General features: G+C 58.4%; 1 protein-coding gene across 1 annotated transcript; it reads right to left on the reverse strand.

Moving 5' to 3' along the window:
* Window positions 1-3,384: 3,384 nt before the first annotated feature.
* RBM38 (RNA binding motif protein 38) lies at window positions 3,385-18,162 on the reverse strand. Its single transcript, XM_066236530.1, has 4 exons — window positions 17,736-18,162; window positions 16,860-16,983; window positions 16,331-16,385; window positions 3,385-4,942 (listed from the first exon to the last, which is right to left on the reverse strand). The coding sequence occupies exons 1-4, from the start codon at window positions 17,970-17,972 to the stop codon at window positions 4,639-4,641; spliced, it is 720 nt and encodes a 239-aa protein (XP_066092627.1). The 5' UTR covers window positions 17,973-18,162; the 3' UTR covers window positions 3,385-4,638.
* Window positions 18,163-19,244: the final 1,082 nt, after the last annotated feature.

Below are 19,244 nucleotides of genomic sequence, written 5' to 3' on the forward strand. Positions count from 1 at the left end.
ATGCTGGGCAGGTGCCTTGCTATTTTTACTGTATCTGGACGGTCCCCAATTCCAGGGGGTTCCCGATTTGGTGTTTACATTTCTGGGGGACAAACACAGTGTGACTCAGCAGCCTGTGCAGGGACATGGTGAGGCAGGACCAGCTGGCTTTGGGGTGAGGAAGGTGGTGAACTGAGTGGGAGTGGGGAGGCCACAGCCCAGTCCCCGGGCAGGGGCAGGGCAACATGTGGCCTCCAGATTCAAGATTCTCGGGTCCAGATCCCGTCTCTCTGGACTTGGGAAGGGGCTGAATCTCCCCGGCCTTCATTTTTCCATCTGTGAACTGGGCCCAGTCAACTTCCCACAGCTTGCTGGGAGCATTCAGAGAAAGAACAGACGTAAAGCCACAGAAAGTATTCAATAAATGTCAGTTTTCATTAGTCCTGGGACTCTGAGGACAGCCTTAGCTCCAGGGGTGAGAGACTAAAGCAAGTACGGGTAGAGGGAGATTGTCTTGTTGGGCTGGCAACAGGGGCCCCTCACCCACGGGCAGACCCAGGGGAGTTTTCACAGGAATACGGCGGTTTTCTCACCTCCACCCTCAATCACTTGCTGGGCTTTTCCTCTGGGCCCTGCATGCCCACCTCTGACGGCTTCTCCTTTGGGGGCCCAGGAAGGGTGGCTTCACTCCTGAGTATCAGTTCTTCTATCTGTTCAGTGGAGACAGTGTTCACCTTGTGGGTAACTGACTGCCCCTGTGGTCAGCAGCAGCAGCATCTACGATGAGTGTGGCAGTGACTAGCGGTAGCCTCCTGTGTACACAGACAAGGGTGACTTTGCAAGCTCTCTGCTGGGCTCACCACCATCCAGAGCCCTCAATCCTGGGCCCCAAGAGAATGTTTTTTTAAGGCTTCAGGGCATGTCCCAGAGGCTGTCACTGGCCGATAGTGACAGGAAATGGGCTGGCCGAAAGTGGCCCTCCTGATAACCCGGGCAGCGCCCACAACCCCCTCCCTGCCCCACTCTCTTATCAGCTGCAGCAAATGTGTCTTCTGAGCCGGGAGCCCCACGAGGACCTCCTTGACCCCTGCCAGTGTTTGCAAACTAAGACCCAGCCAGCCAGAGGGCAGGTGGGGAGGAACAGGGAGGGGGTCCTGATAAGAAAAGGGAACCCTACCTGTCAGGATTCCACCGGACTTGGTCCCAGGAACCCTGACCTTCCCTGGGAGAGGCCGGGGGCCCGGAACCACTGAAAGGGGGAATTTACAAATCCCAAAGTCAAAGTGACTGGAAAAGGCCCAAGGGAGCCCCTTGGAGACCCCTGGAAATGGGGCAGGAAAGGTGGCTCCAGATCCATTCTGAGCCCCTCCCCCGCATCAGGGCGACCCCATCTCACTTCCAAGCCAAGGGCTGACCCCATGGGGCTGTCAGTGGAGTTGCCAGTGGTTCAGACCCAGTTGCCCAAGTCTGTGTGGCTGCTGCCGTCCCTGGGAGCCCCTCCGCCCTGTTCCTGGTGGACACTGCAGTGACTGGTCTCTGTCCCCTCTCCCCACTCCCGGGCCCTGGCCTCTCCCGCCTCCGTCTGCCCAGCACACTCCAACCTGAATGGATGGCCCTGAAACTCCCACTTGTGTCCTCCGCTAGAAATCTCTGATGCCCACTCACCATTGGTTGAATCAAGTTCAGAATCTTTGCAGGCCTCAGTTTCCCTGCTATGCCTGGCACAGCACTAGATTCCTGACCTTCTGGAATCAGTTCTAATGAGGTGGAGCAGGAACAAATGAGGACACAAATGAAAGGGGACACAGTTCTGTTGTCTGGACCTAGACAGGGTCAGAGGAAGCTTCGGGACAAGGAAACGTTTAAGATGAGGCTGAAGGAGTTCAGCTGGTGGAAGCTAGAGGATTCAACAACAAGTGCAAAGGCCCTGAGGTGAGTTTTGCCAGGTGTAGGCAGGAGGCAACAAGGCCAGACCTTATAGGCCAGTGACAGACAGCTCTGGCTTTTCCTTTGATGATGGGGAGTCACAGAGGGCTCTCAGCTGGAAAAGACATGGTTATGAGAAAGTTGAGAGCGTCTTGAGTCTCTGGTTTGGCCACTGTGTGTAAGGTGAGGCAGCCTGGGGACACATTGCATGTTATGGGGCCCAGCTCTGCTGTGTAGGGTCAGAGGACAAGCCTGGTGCCTGGAGAGCAACCAGCCCCGAGGAGGTCATACCCCAGCCCTCTGGGCCTTTGCTCAGACTGACCTCCTCACCAGTGCGCCCACTCCATTCCCGTACATCACCAGGAAGCCCTCATCCTGTTGAGCCCAGCTGCCATCCACGTTCCCTCCCACCTGCAGCATCCTCCCCTACCTGTCACTCAGGTTCAGGGGCTTCCCATGACAGGATCAACCACACTCTGCTCTATGCTTGCCGGTGGCATCTGGGTACTGATACACCTCCCTAGACTGTCCTCTGGGTCTCTGCTGTCTCCCCAGCTCCAAACATCATCTCCCTAAAAGCTCATCTACCACTTTCCTCACTGCTCCTTCTCAGCCACCCTGGCCTCCTTGGCCCATGTACCCTGCCCCAGGACCTTTGTACTTGCTTACCTACTGCTTAGAACCCAGTCATTCTCCATCACCCCTTACTGTTTCCTTCAATGTGATCAGTATTTGAAATAACTCCATTTGCATGTCTGCTGCACCTCCATCACTTGACTGTGTCCGTTTATGACTATCCCCAGGGCCCTGCATGTGACCCATCACACATTTCTTCAAATAAATGAACTGAAAAAGTGAGTATCCTCTCCAGCCTTAATACCTCCTCTGTGAGGCCCCTGCGATTTCCCTAGCAGAGTGGGGGCTCCAGCTGAGTTCTAGGAGATGCTGTCTGTCCCCAGGTTGGGGCCCCTCCACCCAGACCAAGACCACCCTTCCTAACTCTGTGACCTTGTGCCCCACCTGGCTGCCAGCACTCCTAGGGCAGCTGCATGGCCACATGCTTCCTCTGTCCTTCTCAGCATGCTTTCTCTCGGGGAATTGCCCCCTCCCCCTATCCCATGGGGTTCTGCTGCCAATTAGGATACTGGTTCCCTCCTCCAGCCACTGCCCCCTGGGCTATGCTCTGAGCACATCACCTACAGAGCCAGTGGTTCCTCCCTGGGATTTTAGGCAGACTTCTGAGAAGCACCTGAGGGTGGGGTGTGTTCCTTCCCTGCCTCAGTAGGTGGTAATGGGCTGTGTCCATCACTCTGGATGCCTGAAGGCCAGAGCAGGTAGCACTCAATAAACAGCTGTAGATTAAAATCCTGGCCAGGAGGGACTGTGGCATGAGTGACACCATGCGGCCCTGACTTGCTCATGGTCACTGTGGGGATGGGGGTTGAAGGCGTCCACATCGAGAAAAAATTACATACCAACTTTTTCTTTAAAGAAAACAAGTTTTATTTTTTATAATCAGAACATTCTAATAAAAATATTATTATAACATTAACTACCTGTATTTCCTGGGCTTTGACTCTGTCAGGCGTCCCAAAGCGCCTGCCTGGGTCAGTCAGCCCTGAGGCCTCCCGCTTCCCTGAGGTAGGTCTGAAGGAATACCCCCAGCGCCCCCCAATCTTCCTCCCTCTCCCCGAATCCCCTCAGCCAGGCTGCCCCCATCTCACTCTCCCCACCCCGGTGGTGGCATCTTCCCGCCCCCTCTCCACTAAGCCCTAAGGGCAGGCAGGACATCAGGCTGATCTCTGCTTGGGCTGGTGTACAGCAGGGGACACATAAGACAGAGGGTGGGGACGCTGTGTCCAGCCTCTCAACCAGCACTGCCTAGGGCCCACTCCCTCTGCCCCCTGCAGTGGGTGGCAAGGGTGGGGACAAGCTTGAGACACCTTCTTCTTGCTGAGAGACCTGGGGCTCCAGCAACAGACACTTTTTCAAACAGAAATGTGTCCTTGTCTCCTTGGACGGAGCCACGGACAAACGTGAGTGTCTAGGTCAAAAACAGGTTCTGGTTTCTTGGTGGCAGGAACCTCCATTGAAAAAAATAAACTGAAATTCTAAATTATCTTAGTAGCAAAACAATGACGGTAAGAAAAAAGGTTACAGTGCTCGAGGGCTGGAGACCCAGCCGTGGCAGTGGCCCCGCGGCACTGGGGGCCCGAGCCGTCACTAGAAACGAGGATTCCATGAGGTGGTGTTCCCGCACACCTTCTCCCGCATTCACAGCTTGTGTGCGTGGAGTGACAACAAACAGTCACTTCACTCCTCCAGCAGGTTTCCCTGGAGTAAGGCATCTCTGAGCAGGAGAAAGTTCCTGCAGAGCCCAGAGGGCAGCCAGGGTCTGCGGAGGGTGGGGAAGGCCTCCCGGGCCCCCGGGGGCAGGGGCTGGGGGAGCCCAGCCTGGAGCTTGGGGAGGGGGTGTGCGGGAGAAGGCAGGCTGTGTGCTGGGAGGTCAGGGTCACATCTTTGCATCTTCTAGAGCTCGCTCTTTTCTCTCAGCCCTCCCTCGTGACGTGGCGGGTCCTGGATTTAAAGGGAAGCAGTTTCCAGGCCGTCCAGGGTGCAGGTGGGGGCCCCCACAGGTTCCCCAGAGGCACAGGTGCTGGTGTGTACCCTGAGATCGGCCGGCCGCTTGCCTGGTGGGTGTGTGGGTGACAGGCCACGATGGAGGCAGCGGCCTCACTGCATCCTGTCGGGCTGCAGCTGCGGAGGCTGGTACTGCACGAAGGTGGTGCCCGCGGGGGCCGCGGCCGAGAGGCCCGGGGGCACGGCGGCTGGGTAGCCATAGCCCACGAAGCTGGCGGGTGAGGCAGGCGAGGCAGCATACGGGTACTGGTCGAAGGTGGCTGGTGGGTACGGGGCGTAGGCTGGGCTGGCCGGCGTGTACTCAATGAAAGGGGAGGACAGCGACGGGACGGGGGAGGCCGGGATCACCATGCTGGGCTGGACGATGGCTTGTGGGTAGATGTAGTGGGGGGTCAGCCTGTGGGACCAAACAGAGAGGACTGAGGGTCAGGTGACAGCCGTCTCCAGGGTGAGGCCCAGGGAGCTGGGTGCTGCCACGGACCTGCCCCCAGTCTGTTTCCCTGTGGCCTGAACACTGGCCAGCCTGCCACCCTCCCCTCCTCAGTGGGCCCTTCCCACGCACTCCCTTCCCAACCCTGCACTCCACAGGACCACTGACAGAATCGGGGGACCATGTTTGAAATGATTTAGGGTCTCAAGAGGGTGACAGCAAGCATCAGTCAGCATGGGCCGTTCTGACTGTGAGTCTCCGTGTGACTGCCCGGGCCGCATGCTCAGGAAGCCCTCCCTATCCCCACACTTCCCTGTTCATCTTCCCAACATCTGCCACCCACCAAAAGACACCCACACAGCTTGCTGATTCCCCACCCAGAGCGCCGGCTCCCCAAGGAACATCCACTCCTTCCCGATGGCGGCCCTCGCCTCCAGGGAGACCTCCGTGAGCACTGCGTGGACGAACACACACGTGATGGAACGAACACGTGCAGTGATGACGGTGTCGGCGGTGTGACCTCAGCAAGGAGAGCAGGCCACAGTGCGGCGCTGCGCTGTGAGAGCACCCAGCACATGGTGACTGCGGGACCTGCCCCTCAGGTCGGCCTCTGCATCGTTAGCTCATCTTACAACAGAAGAACAGAGCTCAGTAGCGGGCCCAAGGCCCCATGGCGAGGCAGCGGAGGGCCGAGACTCCAGGCCCTCCTCACTGCCACACGGGCCCCAGCCTGCAGGCTAGTGTACTGCACCATCACCAGGGCCTCGCCTCTGCATGGCGGCCCTCCAGGGTAGGGATCAACTCTGGCACGTTGCAGATGGGGAACGGAGGCTCTGGAAGGCAGAATCTGCATGTGCCCACTCTGCCAGCCAGCCGCTGGGTAAGTGGCTGCGCCTCTCTAAGGCTCACAGCCCACTGGGCAGAGGGAGCTCATGGGGCGGACACCGGGGAAGCCACTGGCATCTCCTCTTCCTCAAACCAGAACGCGTGTCACACAGGACAGGGGCGCCAAGGGGGTGATGTGGGACCACCTCCCTCTGCACCTGGAAGGTGGGCCCAGGATCCCTCCCCCGCCCCGGCTCCAAAGTGAAGCTGTTTTGAAAGAAAAAGAAAAATGTTCCCTAGGGCGCTCTCATCCACCTGGCAGAAACAGGGCAGCTGTCTGGAGAGCAACTGGGTAGCAAGGGGGCCACTGAGAGCGTATACCCCCCACCCCCACCCCAGCACCCAAGAGGAGCCCTCACCCTGGAATAGACAGATGTGCTCAGGACATCACAGCAGCACCCATGGAATCAGTGAAAAACCAAAGAAACCTGAGCATCGTGCACAGGGGACAGGGCACTCCGATGTTCCTCCAGACCCCAGTGCACCCAGCAGGGAGCCAAGAAGGCCACACTCAGTCCCAGCCTCTCCCCTCGCGCCATCAGGAAGAACTGAGCAGAACAGAGATGCTGTTCATGCAAAACCAAGATATACTACACGGTGCTACTGTTCGTGCTGGGAAACCAAACAAGTGTGTATTAATACACATGCTGAGAACAGGTGAGACTGACTCGCATCAAACTACCGTGTTTATGGGTCCACAAGTTGACAGGTAACAGCTGTACCGGAATTATGTTCTGACGCACGGAGAAGGGCTTCAGGATTACATGTGAGTCTGAACAGCCGTGAAGACAGACAAATTCACGTGCACCATGAGGAATAAAGAACAAGGTTCACAACAGCCCAGACATAGAGACAACCCAAGTGTCCGTTCACTGATGCGTGGACAGAGGATGTGGTGCAGCCCGGCCACAAAAAGCGATGCAGTCCTGACGCGTGCTCCAGGGCTGGGTGGGCCCCGAGGACACTGCGCTGAGTGAGATCAGACAGACAGAAAGGCCACGCGCTGTACGGGTCTATCAATGTGACATGTCCACAGGCCAATCCAGAGGGAGGATGTGGTGAGACCCCTGGGGCTCTGGAAAGGAGGGAAGGGGGTACTGAGGGGTCTCCGCTGGGGGTGAGGGGACATGCCGAGTGCCTTCCAATGACGGATTCTAGGTTAGGTGGGCTTCATTCACCACAACAGGAGCACATGAATAAGGGCACCCTGAGCAGCAATGAACCACCGTGGGGGGGAGTCAGCGCTGGCTGGACTCGGCGTGGATAGAGCTGGGGACAAACACCTAAAGAATGAGAGGCTGGGGCTCCATGCCCGAGCTATCCCAGCGCACTCTGACCGATGGCCCTCCTAAGTAGCAGCAGGCCAGTGGTTGCCATGGCAACACACCCACGCTAGCATCATGCAGTTCTATCCCTGCACCCACATGGGTGACCTTTTGCTGTTTTTTCAGGAGGCCCTGGCTTGGAGCCACAATGCCTGCTTCCTCCCATCCTTTTAGAAGCCTCTGCTGTCCAGCCCTCCAGACTCCCCGTGGTAACAAGAGCCTTGAACAGAGGTTGGTGGGGTCCTGCTGGGCCTGGCCTTGAATCCCACCTCGGCCTCCAGAGCTGGGAGACAAGACTTCTCACCTGTTGAGGATAAGCTCTTGGCCAGGACACAGCACTGAGCAGACCATACAACCGCTAGCCTCTTGGGGCCTGGATTCTAGGACGGTCAGAGGTCACACAAACACCAACCCATGAACCAGACCTGGAACTCCTGGGGGTATTCAGGGGAGGCTTCTTGCAGGAGGGGGCAACTGCCCAGAGCTGGAGCTCCATGGCCCGTCTCCTCCACGGGATCTCATGGGAGCAGTTGGAGGGGTGGGCCCCAACACCCAGTGCTACAGCCCTCAGGCACACAGCCCTGCAGGACAGACGAGGGGCTCTGGTGGTCCGGAGGCCTCCTGGGAAGGAGCAGATACTGACAGGACAGAGCGCGCTGCTGGGTGGTGCCTGCCATGCCGCTGTCCTGGGTCATCTGTTAGGGACCCCTACCACGTGAGTCCCTGGAACCTCAGAACATGCCCTAGTTTGATGCTGTGCAAGCTCTGAGCCCAGACTTCTCCAGCACAGGCAGGGGTGGCCCTGCCCCAGACACTCGCCACGAATTTGCCAAATACAGTGATACCTTGAGATATGAATTTAATCTGTTCTGTAACCAAGCTCGTAAATCCGTCAACTCATATATCAAACTCCGATACTTGGCCCGTGCGCCAATGCGCCAACTAGCAGCAGCTTCCTGAATCACAACTCGTCTCTCGGAATTCTGCTCGGGTCTCAAACAAAAATACGGACCGAGTCGTAGCTCCTATCTTAAAAAAGTATGTTGGTCTGTTCGTATCTCAAGGTACCACTGTACGTGGGTCCTTCCAGACTGAAGTTGGAAGATGCTGACTCAGACCTGTACCCAGGAACCACTGCCTAGACCAGGGCCTCACACTGTCCACACCGCAGAAGTACCCACGGCTTTACAAATGACAGGGTCCTGGCCACACACGCCTCCAGGTCGGACTGACCAAGGTAGCTGTCACACGCACCAGGTTTCCAATACCCGGTGCTGTCAGGATGAGAGCTCTGCCCAGGCCACCACGGAGCTGCCCTGCTGGGGGACACTCAGACACGATGAGGGTGAACACTGTTTAAGTTGGGGAGGAAGGGGACCCCATTTCCTGACACTTGGGGATACTGTCAACATCTATTCACCTGTTTCCCTCAGGTGCTCTGCCCCCTACCACTCAGTATGTGAAAACCCCAACATAACTTATAAAGCTTTTCATAGCCATGAAACAGATGTTATTGTTACCCCATTTCCGAGAGATGGGAAATGAGGCTCAAACAGGCCCACATCCAGGGGGCATGGCAAAGCAGAGCCCGCCCCCGGTCTGCTGCCCAGTACCGACGCCCACAAGGACTGGCTGCGGGCTGGGGTCTGAGATGAGAGAACGGCCCAGGTACCATGAGCGCCCGTCCAAGACACGCAGCCCTGCTGGTTCCGTCCCCACCAAGGAGCTCAGCGTGTCCACAGAGACTGGACCCTGGGCAGGTGTGTGCACCTGGACTTGGATCAAAGGAAAGGGAGGCTGGTGGGTCCTGCTGCACAGGGAGGCCCAGGACAGGACACAGAAGACTAGCCGAGTGGTGGGGAACGGAGGCGGCAGGGCCTGCCTGGCTGGGCCGTCCCCTCCCCGACCCCTCCCCTGCTCCTGCTCCTCAGCAGTGTGCTCTGACAAGTCACAGAGCTTCTCCTTGTCTATATAAGGGGTCCTGTGGAAGCCGACCTCCAGGCTTGCTGTGAGAACCGAGACCCACCACTAGGACAGTGATTTTTAGCCAGTTGACTTTGCCTCACAGGGGACACAGCTACATCAGGGACATTTCTGGTTGTCACACTAGCGTGCCACTGGCATCCAGTGGGTGAGGCCAGGGATGCTGCTAACATCCTGTAACATCCTGTAATTAACTCTCAGAACAGCAGCCACAGAGAATTCCCTAGCACCACACGGAGGTGGAGTCCCTGCCGTAGACTACAGAGTGAAGAGCAGATACAAGGACCTCTCACCACACCATGCTCATGGCCACAGATGTCCACGCTGGGGGCTGGGAAGGCGGCCAGTAGGAAATCCAGGAGGAGATTTTGGGCGCATGCACACACCCAAGCCTGCTGAGCTCTTCAGCGAGAAAACTCAACCCGCAGCCCAACCTGTCAGGGGACAGCCCCCGCGGCCCCTCCCCAGGCCTGCGTATCACAGCCCGCAGAGCTCAGCTCCCTGGCACCCGGGAGCAGCGCCCCCGTGCCCAGTGGGTTCCCTGACGCTCTGCCCACTCCCCGGAAGGGTCAGGGCGCTGCTAGGCCCCTGTGACATTCAGGTCTTTGAAAAGGGCAGAAGCATGGCAGCACTGCCTCCTTGGCAGCCGCGCCTAGCCCACCCATTAGGTGCTGTGCTCCCACCCCTCACTCTCCCTCTCTGCCCCCACCCCACCTATTCAGGCTGGGCCTCCATACACCCACACTGCCCCACCTGGCACCAGACGGTCAGCAGGGCACTGTAGCTGGCAGGACTGAAAACACCGCCGGAGGAACGTCTGCCAGGCTGAGCCTGCCTCGGGCCGCTCCGGGGTCCAGGGTGGCACAGGCAGCTGTCCAGTACCCCCTGGTGAAAGGGACGGGCCAAGTCTCCGCCCAGACCCAACATACCCAGTTAATAACGCATGGCCGAGAGCACTCCATCTGACAGCCCATCGGAGACCGTGGTCCAGAGGCAAGAGCTCCAAGTTTCGATACTGGCTGTGCCTGCTCAGTCTCTCAGCTTTCTCTGGCCTCAGTTTCCCCATCCGTAAACTACGGGGGGCACTGAGCCTGACAGACCCCTACTGGGTCCCAGAAGGCCCGTGAGAAGGCACTTGACTGGGGCTCCGAGCAGCATGGTCTGCAAACTCCCAGGCAGACAAGGGGTGTGGCCAGCAGCCAGGGGCAGCCCGCACCCAGGACACAGATGACCTTTCTCTGCACTCTCAAAGCAAAACTGAGCAAAAAGAATTCGGCCACAGCCTGGAGGACCCATTTCTGAAGGCAGAGTTATCCCCCAAAGTAAAAATAAAGAAGGTAAACGGGCCGACTTCACTTCATACTCTGCAGGTTTGGGCCTGTGTGCTGCAGACACACGGCTGCTGCGGGCGTACTCGCAGGCCGGGCCGGGCCCCGCGCAGTCCACCGGGAACCAGGCCACAGAGGCCTCCCGGACACCCCAGTCTCTCTAGGGCCATCAGACAACAGGCGAGTGGGGGGGGGCAGGACGCGGAGCAGGTGGGGTGCCGTCCCGGGACCATGCCAGGCCCCAGCCCGCACAGCGTCTCCACCAGAACCTGGTTTTCCCCTGAAAGCACCCCAACAACCCCCCTCACTGCCAAGACCAACCTGGCCTTCCATCTGCTCAAGCCCGAAGCTCTGGAATCTTTCTGGACTCCTCTTTCTTTGACACATTCCTTAAAATGTATCCAAAATCCCACACTTCTCACCCCAGTGATGGTCAGTGGTCGGGCAGCCACCACCGTTTGGTCTCCTAGTGGGCCTCCACTCTGGCCTGTAGCCCAGCCCACCCAGCAGCCAGAGAGGCACTTAAAGACACGAGTGGCCTGGCCCTCACCCACTCCGGGCCTGCCTCGGCCCTGAGTCCCTCAGTAAGATCCCAACGCTCCCCTCGGCCCCAGCGAGCTGAGGCCACCCTGCGGGACCCGCGCCCCAGCTTCCACTTCCTCCCTGCCCGCCCACCCGTTTCCCCCCACAGGGCCTGTTGCCAGTGGAGACGCGGCTACCCCCTTTTACATCTGTCCCCTTCCCCACGAGCACGCCGCTGCAGAGCGCTCTGTAGTTATAAGCTGGGACGGGGTCCCCTTTCATCCCCACGGCGCCCCCAGCCTGGCAGAGAGCAAGCACCCGCCTGCTGAATGAGGTGACTGAATAAATGCACAGCCGCCTTCCTGCACCACGGGGAAGGGGTCAGGAGAATGATCGGATGCCCCCCAGCACTGTCATGAAAGAGCACTTGCTATGTCCACTGGGAGATGGGGAAACCGAGGCTCAACAAGAAAAGTCGTAAGAACAAGAAGTGGAACAGAGAAGTTCAAAGAGAAGGCTCCGTCCTCTTCACCCAGCCGGCCCACCTGGGAGCCCATTGCCCCTGCCCTCCTGCGTGAGGACAGCCCTGTGGGGTGACTGAGACGCTTGCATCAGCCTGTCTGTGGTCTGGCCTCCCCCTAGGTCTGAGGCTTCCAGATGAGGCTCTCCAGCCAGATAAGGGCTCCCGTGCCTGGGCCAATGGGGCCAGGAGAGGGCTCACCCTTGGGGAGGCACCCAGCACCACCCGGAGGCTGGTGGAAGCTGGTTCTGTTACAGCAGACAGGGAAAAACAGCAGGTGTGCACGGGCGACCCGCCACCCCCGCCTCGCTCCAGTGAGTGACAAACAGGAAGTGCTGGTCACCCCAGACACCCTGAAAGTAAAAACAAGCCACGTGATGCCCCGTGGGGGGTGGGGAGAAGGCACCAGCTTCCTCCCAGTGCCCACAGCCTCTGGCTCTGACCTCACTTCCTGCCGTGCCTCCGAGGCAACGACCGCCCCCCCCCACGGCACTGCCCTCACCAACCCCAGCTTTATTTACTTCGCATTATGAAATAGAGACAGATTCCCAACAATGACAAAAACAGTACGAAGAAGACCCTCAACGATGTCTTATAACCCAGCGCATTACCAAACAGGAACCAACACGCACGTGGCTATCCACCAGGCCTCAGGCTTGGCTGGACTGCACCGTTTCTTCATGTGGCCTGGTGTGTAAATCCAACCTCGTCTGTCTGTCTGTCTGCCTGTCTCTCTCTCACACACACACAAGTCCATCCACTGTGACAATCATGACCCCCCCCCCACGAGGAATTCCCTGCTCAGTAGCACAGGACACCCCCTCGGGCCTCGTGCATACAGGTGGCTTTGTCTACCTTGCTGGAAAGTAAGCTCCCTGCAATGGTGGGGACTGTGCCCTTCTTATCCAAAGTACCCTGGGCATAGCAGGTGCTCAATAAACACTCAATAAATGAACAATTTGGGGGAAAATACTGTATATGCCGCCCAGCCCCTGTGTTCTCCATCTTCTATCATACCCCAGCCCCTCTCCTGCCCTGGTGACCCAGACCCCTAGGCGCGCACTCTCAGGGCCTGGTTACAGCCGAGGGCAGCAGGCCTCAACATGGGCATCAGGGCCCTGACACTGTAGGCCAAATGGTCCATGCAATGCGCGGGAGAGGATCCCATGGCACTGTCAGTCCCAGGGGGTCTGGGTGTGTCCGAGCGCTGGTCAGAGGGAGGTGCTGGGGCCTCGTGGAAGGCTCCAGGGCAGCATCGGAGCCCCCACACCCCGCGGCGAGAGCTCCAGCATTTCTCCGCACTGGTGCCTGCACAGGCAGCTGGGGTAACAGACTCTGTCATGGGGCTGCATCCACTCATCACCGACAAATCCCAGGTCTTCCAACGGGCCAGGCCCCATCAACCAGCTCTGCTCCCAGGCAGGCGCTCTGTCTCGAGCCAGCTCAGCAGAAGTCCCTGCCGCCCAGATGGGGAGAGGAACCCAAAGGGCTGGACCTGGCCTTGAACCCAGGCAGTCCCCAAGGTCCTTGCTCCAACACCTAGTGTACCTGATACCCGGCAGCCCCAGGACCCTGTCTTGTCATCTGGGCCCCCCAAGGCCTGGCCTCAAGCCTGGCACAGAGTGGGGCTTACAGTCAGTGGATATGGAGCCCACAGTATGGCCCCTTAAGAATGAGGTGGGTAGGCTGTGCCCGGAGAAACAGCTGGTCTTCAAAAGTAACCTGAGGGGTTCTGAGCACAGACAGGCCCAGGATCAACCTCAGATCCTGCAGGCCTTTGTCCCAGGCGTGAACAAACACCCCTTGACACCAGGAAGCCCCTTTTCAGGCCAGATCCAGTGCTGCCTCCCAATGCTGCCTAGGCTTGTGCCCTGTCCAAGTTTCTCTGAATTTCACTCCTGCCTGCAACTCACTGCCTGTCCCACCAGCCATCAAAGAGACACTCAGCTGAGTGGTCCACGGCTGTAGCTGTCTCCTCCCTTGATGGAGCCGCTTGTCATCTTTCAAGGCAGTCTTCTCCAAAGCCCAGGCCGTGGCTCCAGGTGTGGTTATGTGATGGAAATGCACAGTCTGAATCAGGTCCTGAAAGACCCCATCAACATAAAGAAAAACCAGGGGGAGGGGAGCCCAAGCTAAAAGCAGCAAGTGCAGTTCTCTGGTGACTCCCACACTGACATTTACGCCCCAGCCAGGCAGGCATCGGCCGTGGCCTTGCCCAGAAGTGGGGCTGTGGCATCTTTAGAGCTGTCCAGGCCTACAATGGGGACCAGCCACGCAGAAGAGGGGTTAACTGGTTTACAAACAACGCTGCCTGGGCTCCGGCTCCCACAGTGGCCTCAGCCAACGACGGGCCTGGCCTCACCGCCAACCCCAAGCTGACAAAACTGACCGCTGAGTCAGGCCCCGCCGTGCTCCCAAGCCTGATTGTTTGCAAAGACAAAAGGGACGCTGACGGCCCGACTCTGCGGCCGAGCGGGTGGGCAGGCCCTGGGAGCTGACCCAGGCAGCCCGGCCACCTCTCTGGGGCCGCGTGCCCAGGGGCCCCACCCAAGCCAGGACCTCAGCAAGGCCTGGTGGGAGGCGGCACAGTTCCGAGAGGCTTGAATCACCTGCCACTGGATAGTCCCTCTCTGGCCCCTTGTCCCTGTTTGGTTCTCCACCCCTTGGCAACCGACAAATAGCTAGAGGCCTCTTCCCCGTCACAGGTATTAAATGGCCAGCCAATAGATTTAGTTACAAAACACTGTCACCTGACATAGGGAACACATGGCAGTAAAATCTGTGCCCGACCCCACTCCCTACACGTGGGTGACACTCTAGGGATCCCCAGGGGCGAGGCCGGGACATCTCTCTTCCTGCCTGTCCTGGAGAAAAGCACCTGAGTGTGGGTTCTGGAGCCAGCCCGTCTGGGTTCAAATCCTGTCACTCCAGCTGCCCTGGACAAGTTGTTAATCTTTTTCTTTAACTTTTCTTTGCCTCAGTTTCCCATCTATGAAGTGAGGATATATCAATTCCAACCTGAGGGCGGCGGTGAGGACAGAGAAATGTGGCAGGAACAGGGGCACCCACCCAGCACTATGTCAGATGAGGCAACTGAAGGCTCAGGAAGAGGATGTCACTTGCCAAGATGGACTCCGCCGGTAAGTGACACAAAAAGGATTTGAACCCACGTCTGCAGGCTCCAGAGGCCAAGCCCCGACAGTTACTCGAGTCCTAGCGGCAGCTGTGCTGGGTCAGAACAGACACCAAACATGGGTGGGAAAGGTACTGTCGCATTTTAAAAAGGAAAGAGCTGCATGTGCTGGAGGCTCACGCCCTGGTCTCTGTGCAGCTAGCCCTGCCCCCCGGGGACACCTGTATGGACTGGGGGACACAGCCAGGACTATGAAAATGAAGAACGCCCTCCTCACGTGGCCTGAACCCGAGAGGAAGAACCTGGGGTGATGGCAGGGAGACTGGGGTGTCCCCTAAACCCTTCTAAGACAACTGCAAACATTTATGAAGCAAAACCCTGGTGAGAAGGAAACCCAGAACCACCGGCTCCCAGCCACCTTCCCGGCTCCACCCCCCCAACTGCAGAGGTCAGAGATCAGACTGGAGCTAAGCTCACACACATCCACAATCCACGCCGAGGCCACTGCGCAGGCACTCGAGTCATGGGCATGGAGCAGTTAGTTCCTCAGCCGTCTGGCTGACGTGCCCAGTCCACAAGAGCCTGGCTTCACCCCTGCTCCGGTCCTTGGTCCACGCTGCCCCAGTGAGCCGGATGCTCCTCAAACTGTTTCCCTCAGGGCAAGGGCACACGTGAATACACACCCCCATCTTCAACCCAGAGCCCCAAACTGGTCTCTAATAGCTTAAGACATGTTCATGTTCTGAAAGGGGCTGTTTTATAACTGTCCTCCCCAACCCCCAACAAGAAACAAGCCCCGAACCCAACAACAAGCTCCCTGCACTGGGGTGCACAGCCGACATCAATCACAGGCCTGGGACGTCACACTGCACTGCAGGCTCCTCTGTGCCCCTGAAGTGTGCGTGTCCTTCCCCAAGCAGCTGCCAGGCCTTATTAGATGTTTAAAAAAAAAAAAAGGCAAGGGGAAAGACTCCTTTTTTGGATGGAGGAGGATGGGACACACTGCTCCAAAGCACGTTAGACAAAAGGCCCACAGGCCGGTGCTTGGGCCAGGACATCTGGCTGTAATCCCGGCTCACCTGCTACAGCTTTCACAAACATCGAACCCTGCTGGCAATGACCTGCTGCCACCATCTGTTGGGCACTAAAGCAGGTCAGAGGGGCTCCTTGACAAGAGCCTAGCCTGCCAGTTCCTAAGAATGTTGGCAACACTTCCAGAGTGCTCACCTACCTGACCCACACCCATCCTAAGGCCTGTCCTCAGAGAAATCAGAGGTGCTATACTGTCCCCCTTCGCAGATGAAGAAATGCCTGCATCACTCAACTAGCAAGGAGGAAGCTGGCATCTGAACCCAGGCTGCAGGCTCCAGAGCCAACCCGTGCTCCCCATCTCCCTGTGGTGTGGCCTCTGCCAGGGGTGGAGAAACGCAACCGGCTTCCCTCCATTCTCCAAGGCTGTGCCCCCTCCCTCCTATTCCCAACATGCAATCATGTTTCTAAAAAGTGGGACAAAGCGACTGACGATTCTCCGGACACAGAAAGGTGGCTGCTAACAGCACAATCAAGGCAATGGGTGGGCAGTCCTGGGGTGAGGTAGGTCCCCACACTGGGAGACCCAGGAAGCCCTCCGCCCCCAACCCAGCCAGCCTCTACACTCACCCATACGTCCGCTGGATCAAGGTGGGGTGCAGCTGCTGTACACTGATGGCAAAGCCTACAAAAAGAGAGACCAGTTAGGGACTGGGCCTCACCCAGAGAAGAAAAATCACACAGCCATATAAGCCTAATCGAAGGAATAATCTGCTTCTTCTCCCCTCCCCAGCCACCCCCATGTGAACCTCAAAGCTCCCAACCGAGCAGGCCAACTGACTTGAGGGGCAGCAGCCTTCTAGGCTTTTGTCCTCTGGACCTCAGATCCCAGGGACTAACTTCCTCCCTCCTGTGAGGGCAGCTGACAACTGGGTGACGCACCCTCCTCACCTTGTCCCAGGGGCAAACACAGCTAGACGAGGGGATCCGGGTTCAAGCTAGGGGATGACTACCCTGTGATGGCTTTGCAAGCACATGACAGCTGACTGCCAGTCTTGGGACAGACGGTGGTGGTGGTGGTGGGGGTTGTTCAAGTAGACAGATACCAATGCTGAATATAGCAGCCAAGAAGAGCCAAGAAAGAGAAACAGCTTCTCACCAGAATTGAGGCTCCTCGGCTTGGCGCCCAGATAGGCCAGGTTCACATTGGCCTTGCGGCCGTCGATGTTGGGGTTAGGGTCTTTGCAAGCCCTCTCAGCTGCTGCCCGGTCTGCCATAGTCACCTGGAGGAGCACACACATCAGAGGCTCCCCTGGCAGGGTGCGGGGCAGCGGGCTCTGCCCTGGTGCTCACTCCCAGCCCCCCTGACCCCAGCCTAGGATCCTCCCACAAAACTGCTCCCTGGATTCCACCTCCTCTCTCCAAGTTCAAGTGCTGGGAAGCCTTGCCTTGAAGGACAGAAACAATCCCTAGGGGAGATGGGACAACCCTCCGCCCCCCCCCCAGCCCCCGAAGTGAGGCAGAGGCCTGTGAATATCCTCACTGGAGGGGTTTGGGGACACTGTAGTTAGAAAGAAAGGGGCCGTTTTCAAGCTGCTTTTTACTTAAATTGATATTTATTTGTGGCGGCAAAGAGAACTGTTGGAAAATATGGGGGGAAGGGCTCAAAAAGGCTCCAAAGCGCCCGAGGGTGAAGCTTCTGCTCCTCACTAGCTAGTTATTCCAGAAAGTCCTGAGGATAATCACCTGAACCTAAAACCTCTGCACAAACGTGGAAGTTCTAACTGAACACAGCGGGTCTCCCTTTCAAACCAAGGGAGCAGGTAGACCCAGCCGGGCGGGGTAGGGGGGGGGGGGAACCTGCTGGAGCGCGAACCGCCGCCCCCGGAGCCCGAGAGGGGGCAGCAGGTGCCACCGCTGGGCGAAGGCGCCCCGGGCGGCGGCGGGAAGGCTGGCATGCGCCCGCCGGTTGACTCAGCGCCCGGGGCCAAGATAAGTGCAGATGGGATGCGCGCCCGGCCGCGGAGCCACTTACGAAGCCGTAGCCGCGGGACTTGCCCGTCTGGCGGTCGGTGATGACCACGGCCTCCTCGATGTCCCCGAAGCCCTCGAAGTACTTCCTGAGCGAAGCGTCGGTGGTGTGGTAGGGCAGGCCGCCCACGAAGATCTTGGTGAACGTGGTGTCCTTTTGCGAGCCGTGCATGGCGCCGGGGGCGGCCGGGGGCCGCGGGAAGCCCGCGCTCGGAGCGCACGGCGCGGGCTGCAGCAGCATGGGGGGCGCCCCGCGGCCTACGGACCCGGGCCGCGCTGGGATGCGCTCATGGGCGGTGGCGGGGAGCGAGCTGGGTAGCAAGAGTGCCTCTGGGCCCGTCCACTCGCCGGCTGCTCCCGCCGTACACGCCGCCCCGATCTGCGCTGCACTTTCGCCGGCGCTGCGGGCACTCTGCGCCCCGGTGCCCGCCCCCGGGCTTTGTAGCCGGCTCCGCCCCGCAACTGCCTCGGGCCCGCCCCCGTCCCGCCCCTGGCGCGAAGGGGCCGCCGGGAAGCGTAGTCCAGACCCCTCCCCTGCGCGCCCAGAGCGCGGGTGGCTGCCTTGGGGCGGAGTCCGCCGCGGGAGACGAAGCATCCGGCCGGATGTTTCCGAAGGTCCTACTACGTGCCCTCCGAGTTCTAGGCCGCTGCCCTCGTGGAGCGCAGAATCTAATGAATCAGATATAAGCGAATATTAATTAGATCATGTTTATTGAGTCAATATTGACCTCAGTACTACCAGGGTACAGCAACACATATTAAAGGTGAAAAGATTTTTGTTTTGTCTATAGATAAAATTCGTTCGATGGATATTCATCAGGGCGTGGGTGCTGCAGGGATGCACAGAACATGCGCTAGCGTCTAGCCCCACACAGAATCTATGAATAAGACAGACAATTCAACAAGTAAATATATAACATATAACCTGGAAATAAAGAAACCTGGGTGCTGCCGTCCAGGAGGGGGCTGAGTGGTCCCCCAGACCTCAGAGAAGGTGACCGCCGAGGAGGTATACTGGCCTCGTCAAACGTCTGTCCCCAGCCACAGCTGGTTCCCTCCATTTGTGTGGAGGGAACCCTACCCCTGAAGGGGTCCTTTTGTTCCTGTTCCCAACCATAGAAAGCAGGCCGCCTCATCTCCAGCCCTCTAAATGTCACACCTGGCAGGATCGGCTACAGAATTTTCAGAGTTCAAAGTTATTAGGAATTTCACATCTGACAGGAGAGCACTGAACCAAATGTTGGGCATCTCTGTGACTCCGGCCATGTGACTACACAGGTCAGTGCCCTCAAAGCAGGCCCTGGCATCAACATCCCCCACCAGTGGGTCACACCATGGTGCCAGGCTGGATCTGAGGGCCTCAGACCCTCTGCATGTCCAGGCATCACCAATGTGACGTCCTGTGCAGTCCTGAATTGTAACTTTTAAGTAGAGTCAATCCTGGCCCCAACCCTATGGACGCATCTCAGGACAGTGGGACACAGGCTGGTGTCTACCAGGTGGGCTGAGGGGG

Source organism: Saccopteryx bilineata, chromosome 6, assembly GCF_036850765.1.
Source record: "Saccopteryx bilineata isolate mSacBil1 chromosome 6, mSacBil1_pri_phased_curated, whole genome shotgun sequence".
Taxonomy (NCBI): Eukaryota; Metazoa; Chordata; class Mammalia; order Chiroptera; family Emballonuridae; genus Saccopteryx; species Saccopteryx bilineata.

Coding starts and splice junctions, on each gene's coding strand:
- RBM38 (XM_066236530.1), bottom strand. CDS start 17,972: ATGCTGCTGCAGCCCGCGCCGTGCGCTCCGAGCGCGGGCTTCCCGCGG. Junction 16,984..17,735: donor AGTCCCGCGGCTACGGCTTC/GTAAGTGGCTCC, acceptor GTGCTCCTCCAG/GTGACTATGGCAGACCGGGC. Junction 4,943..16,330: donor TTGATCCAGCGGACGTATGG/GTGAGTGTAGAG, acceptor TTGGTCCCACAG/GCTGACCCCCCACTACATCT.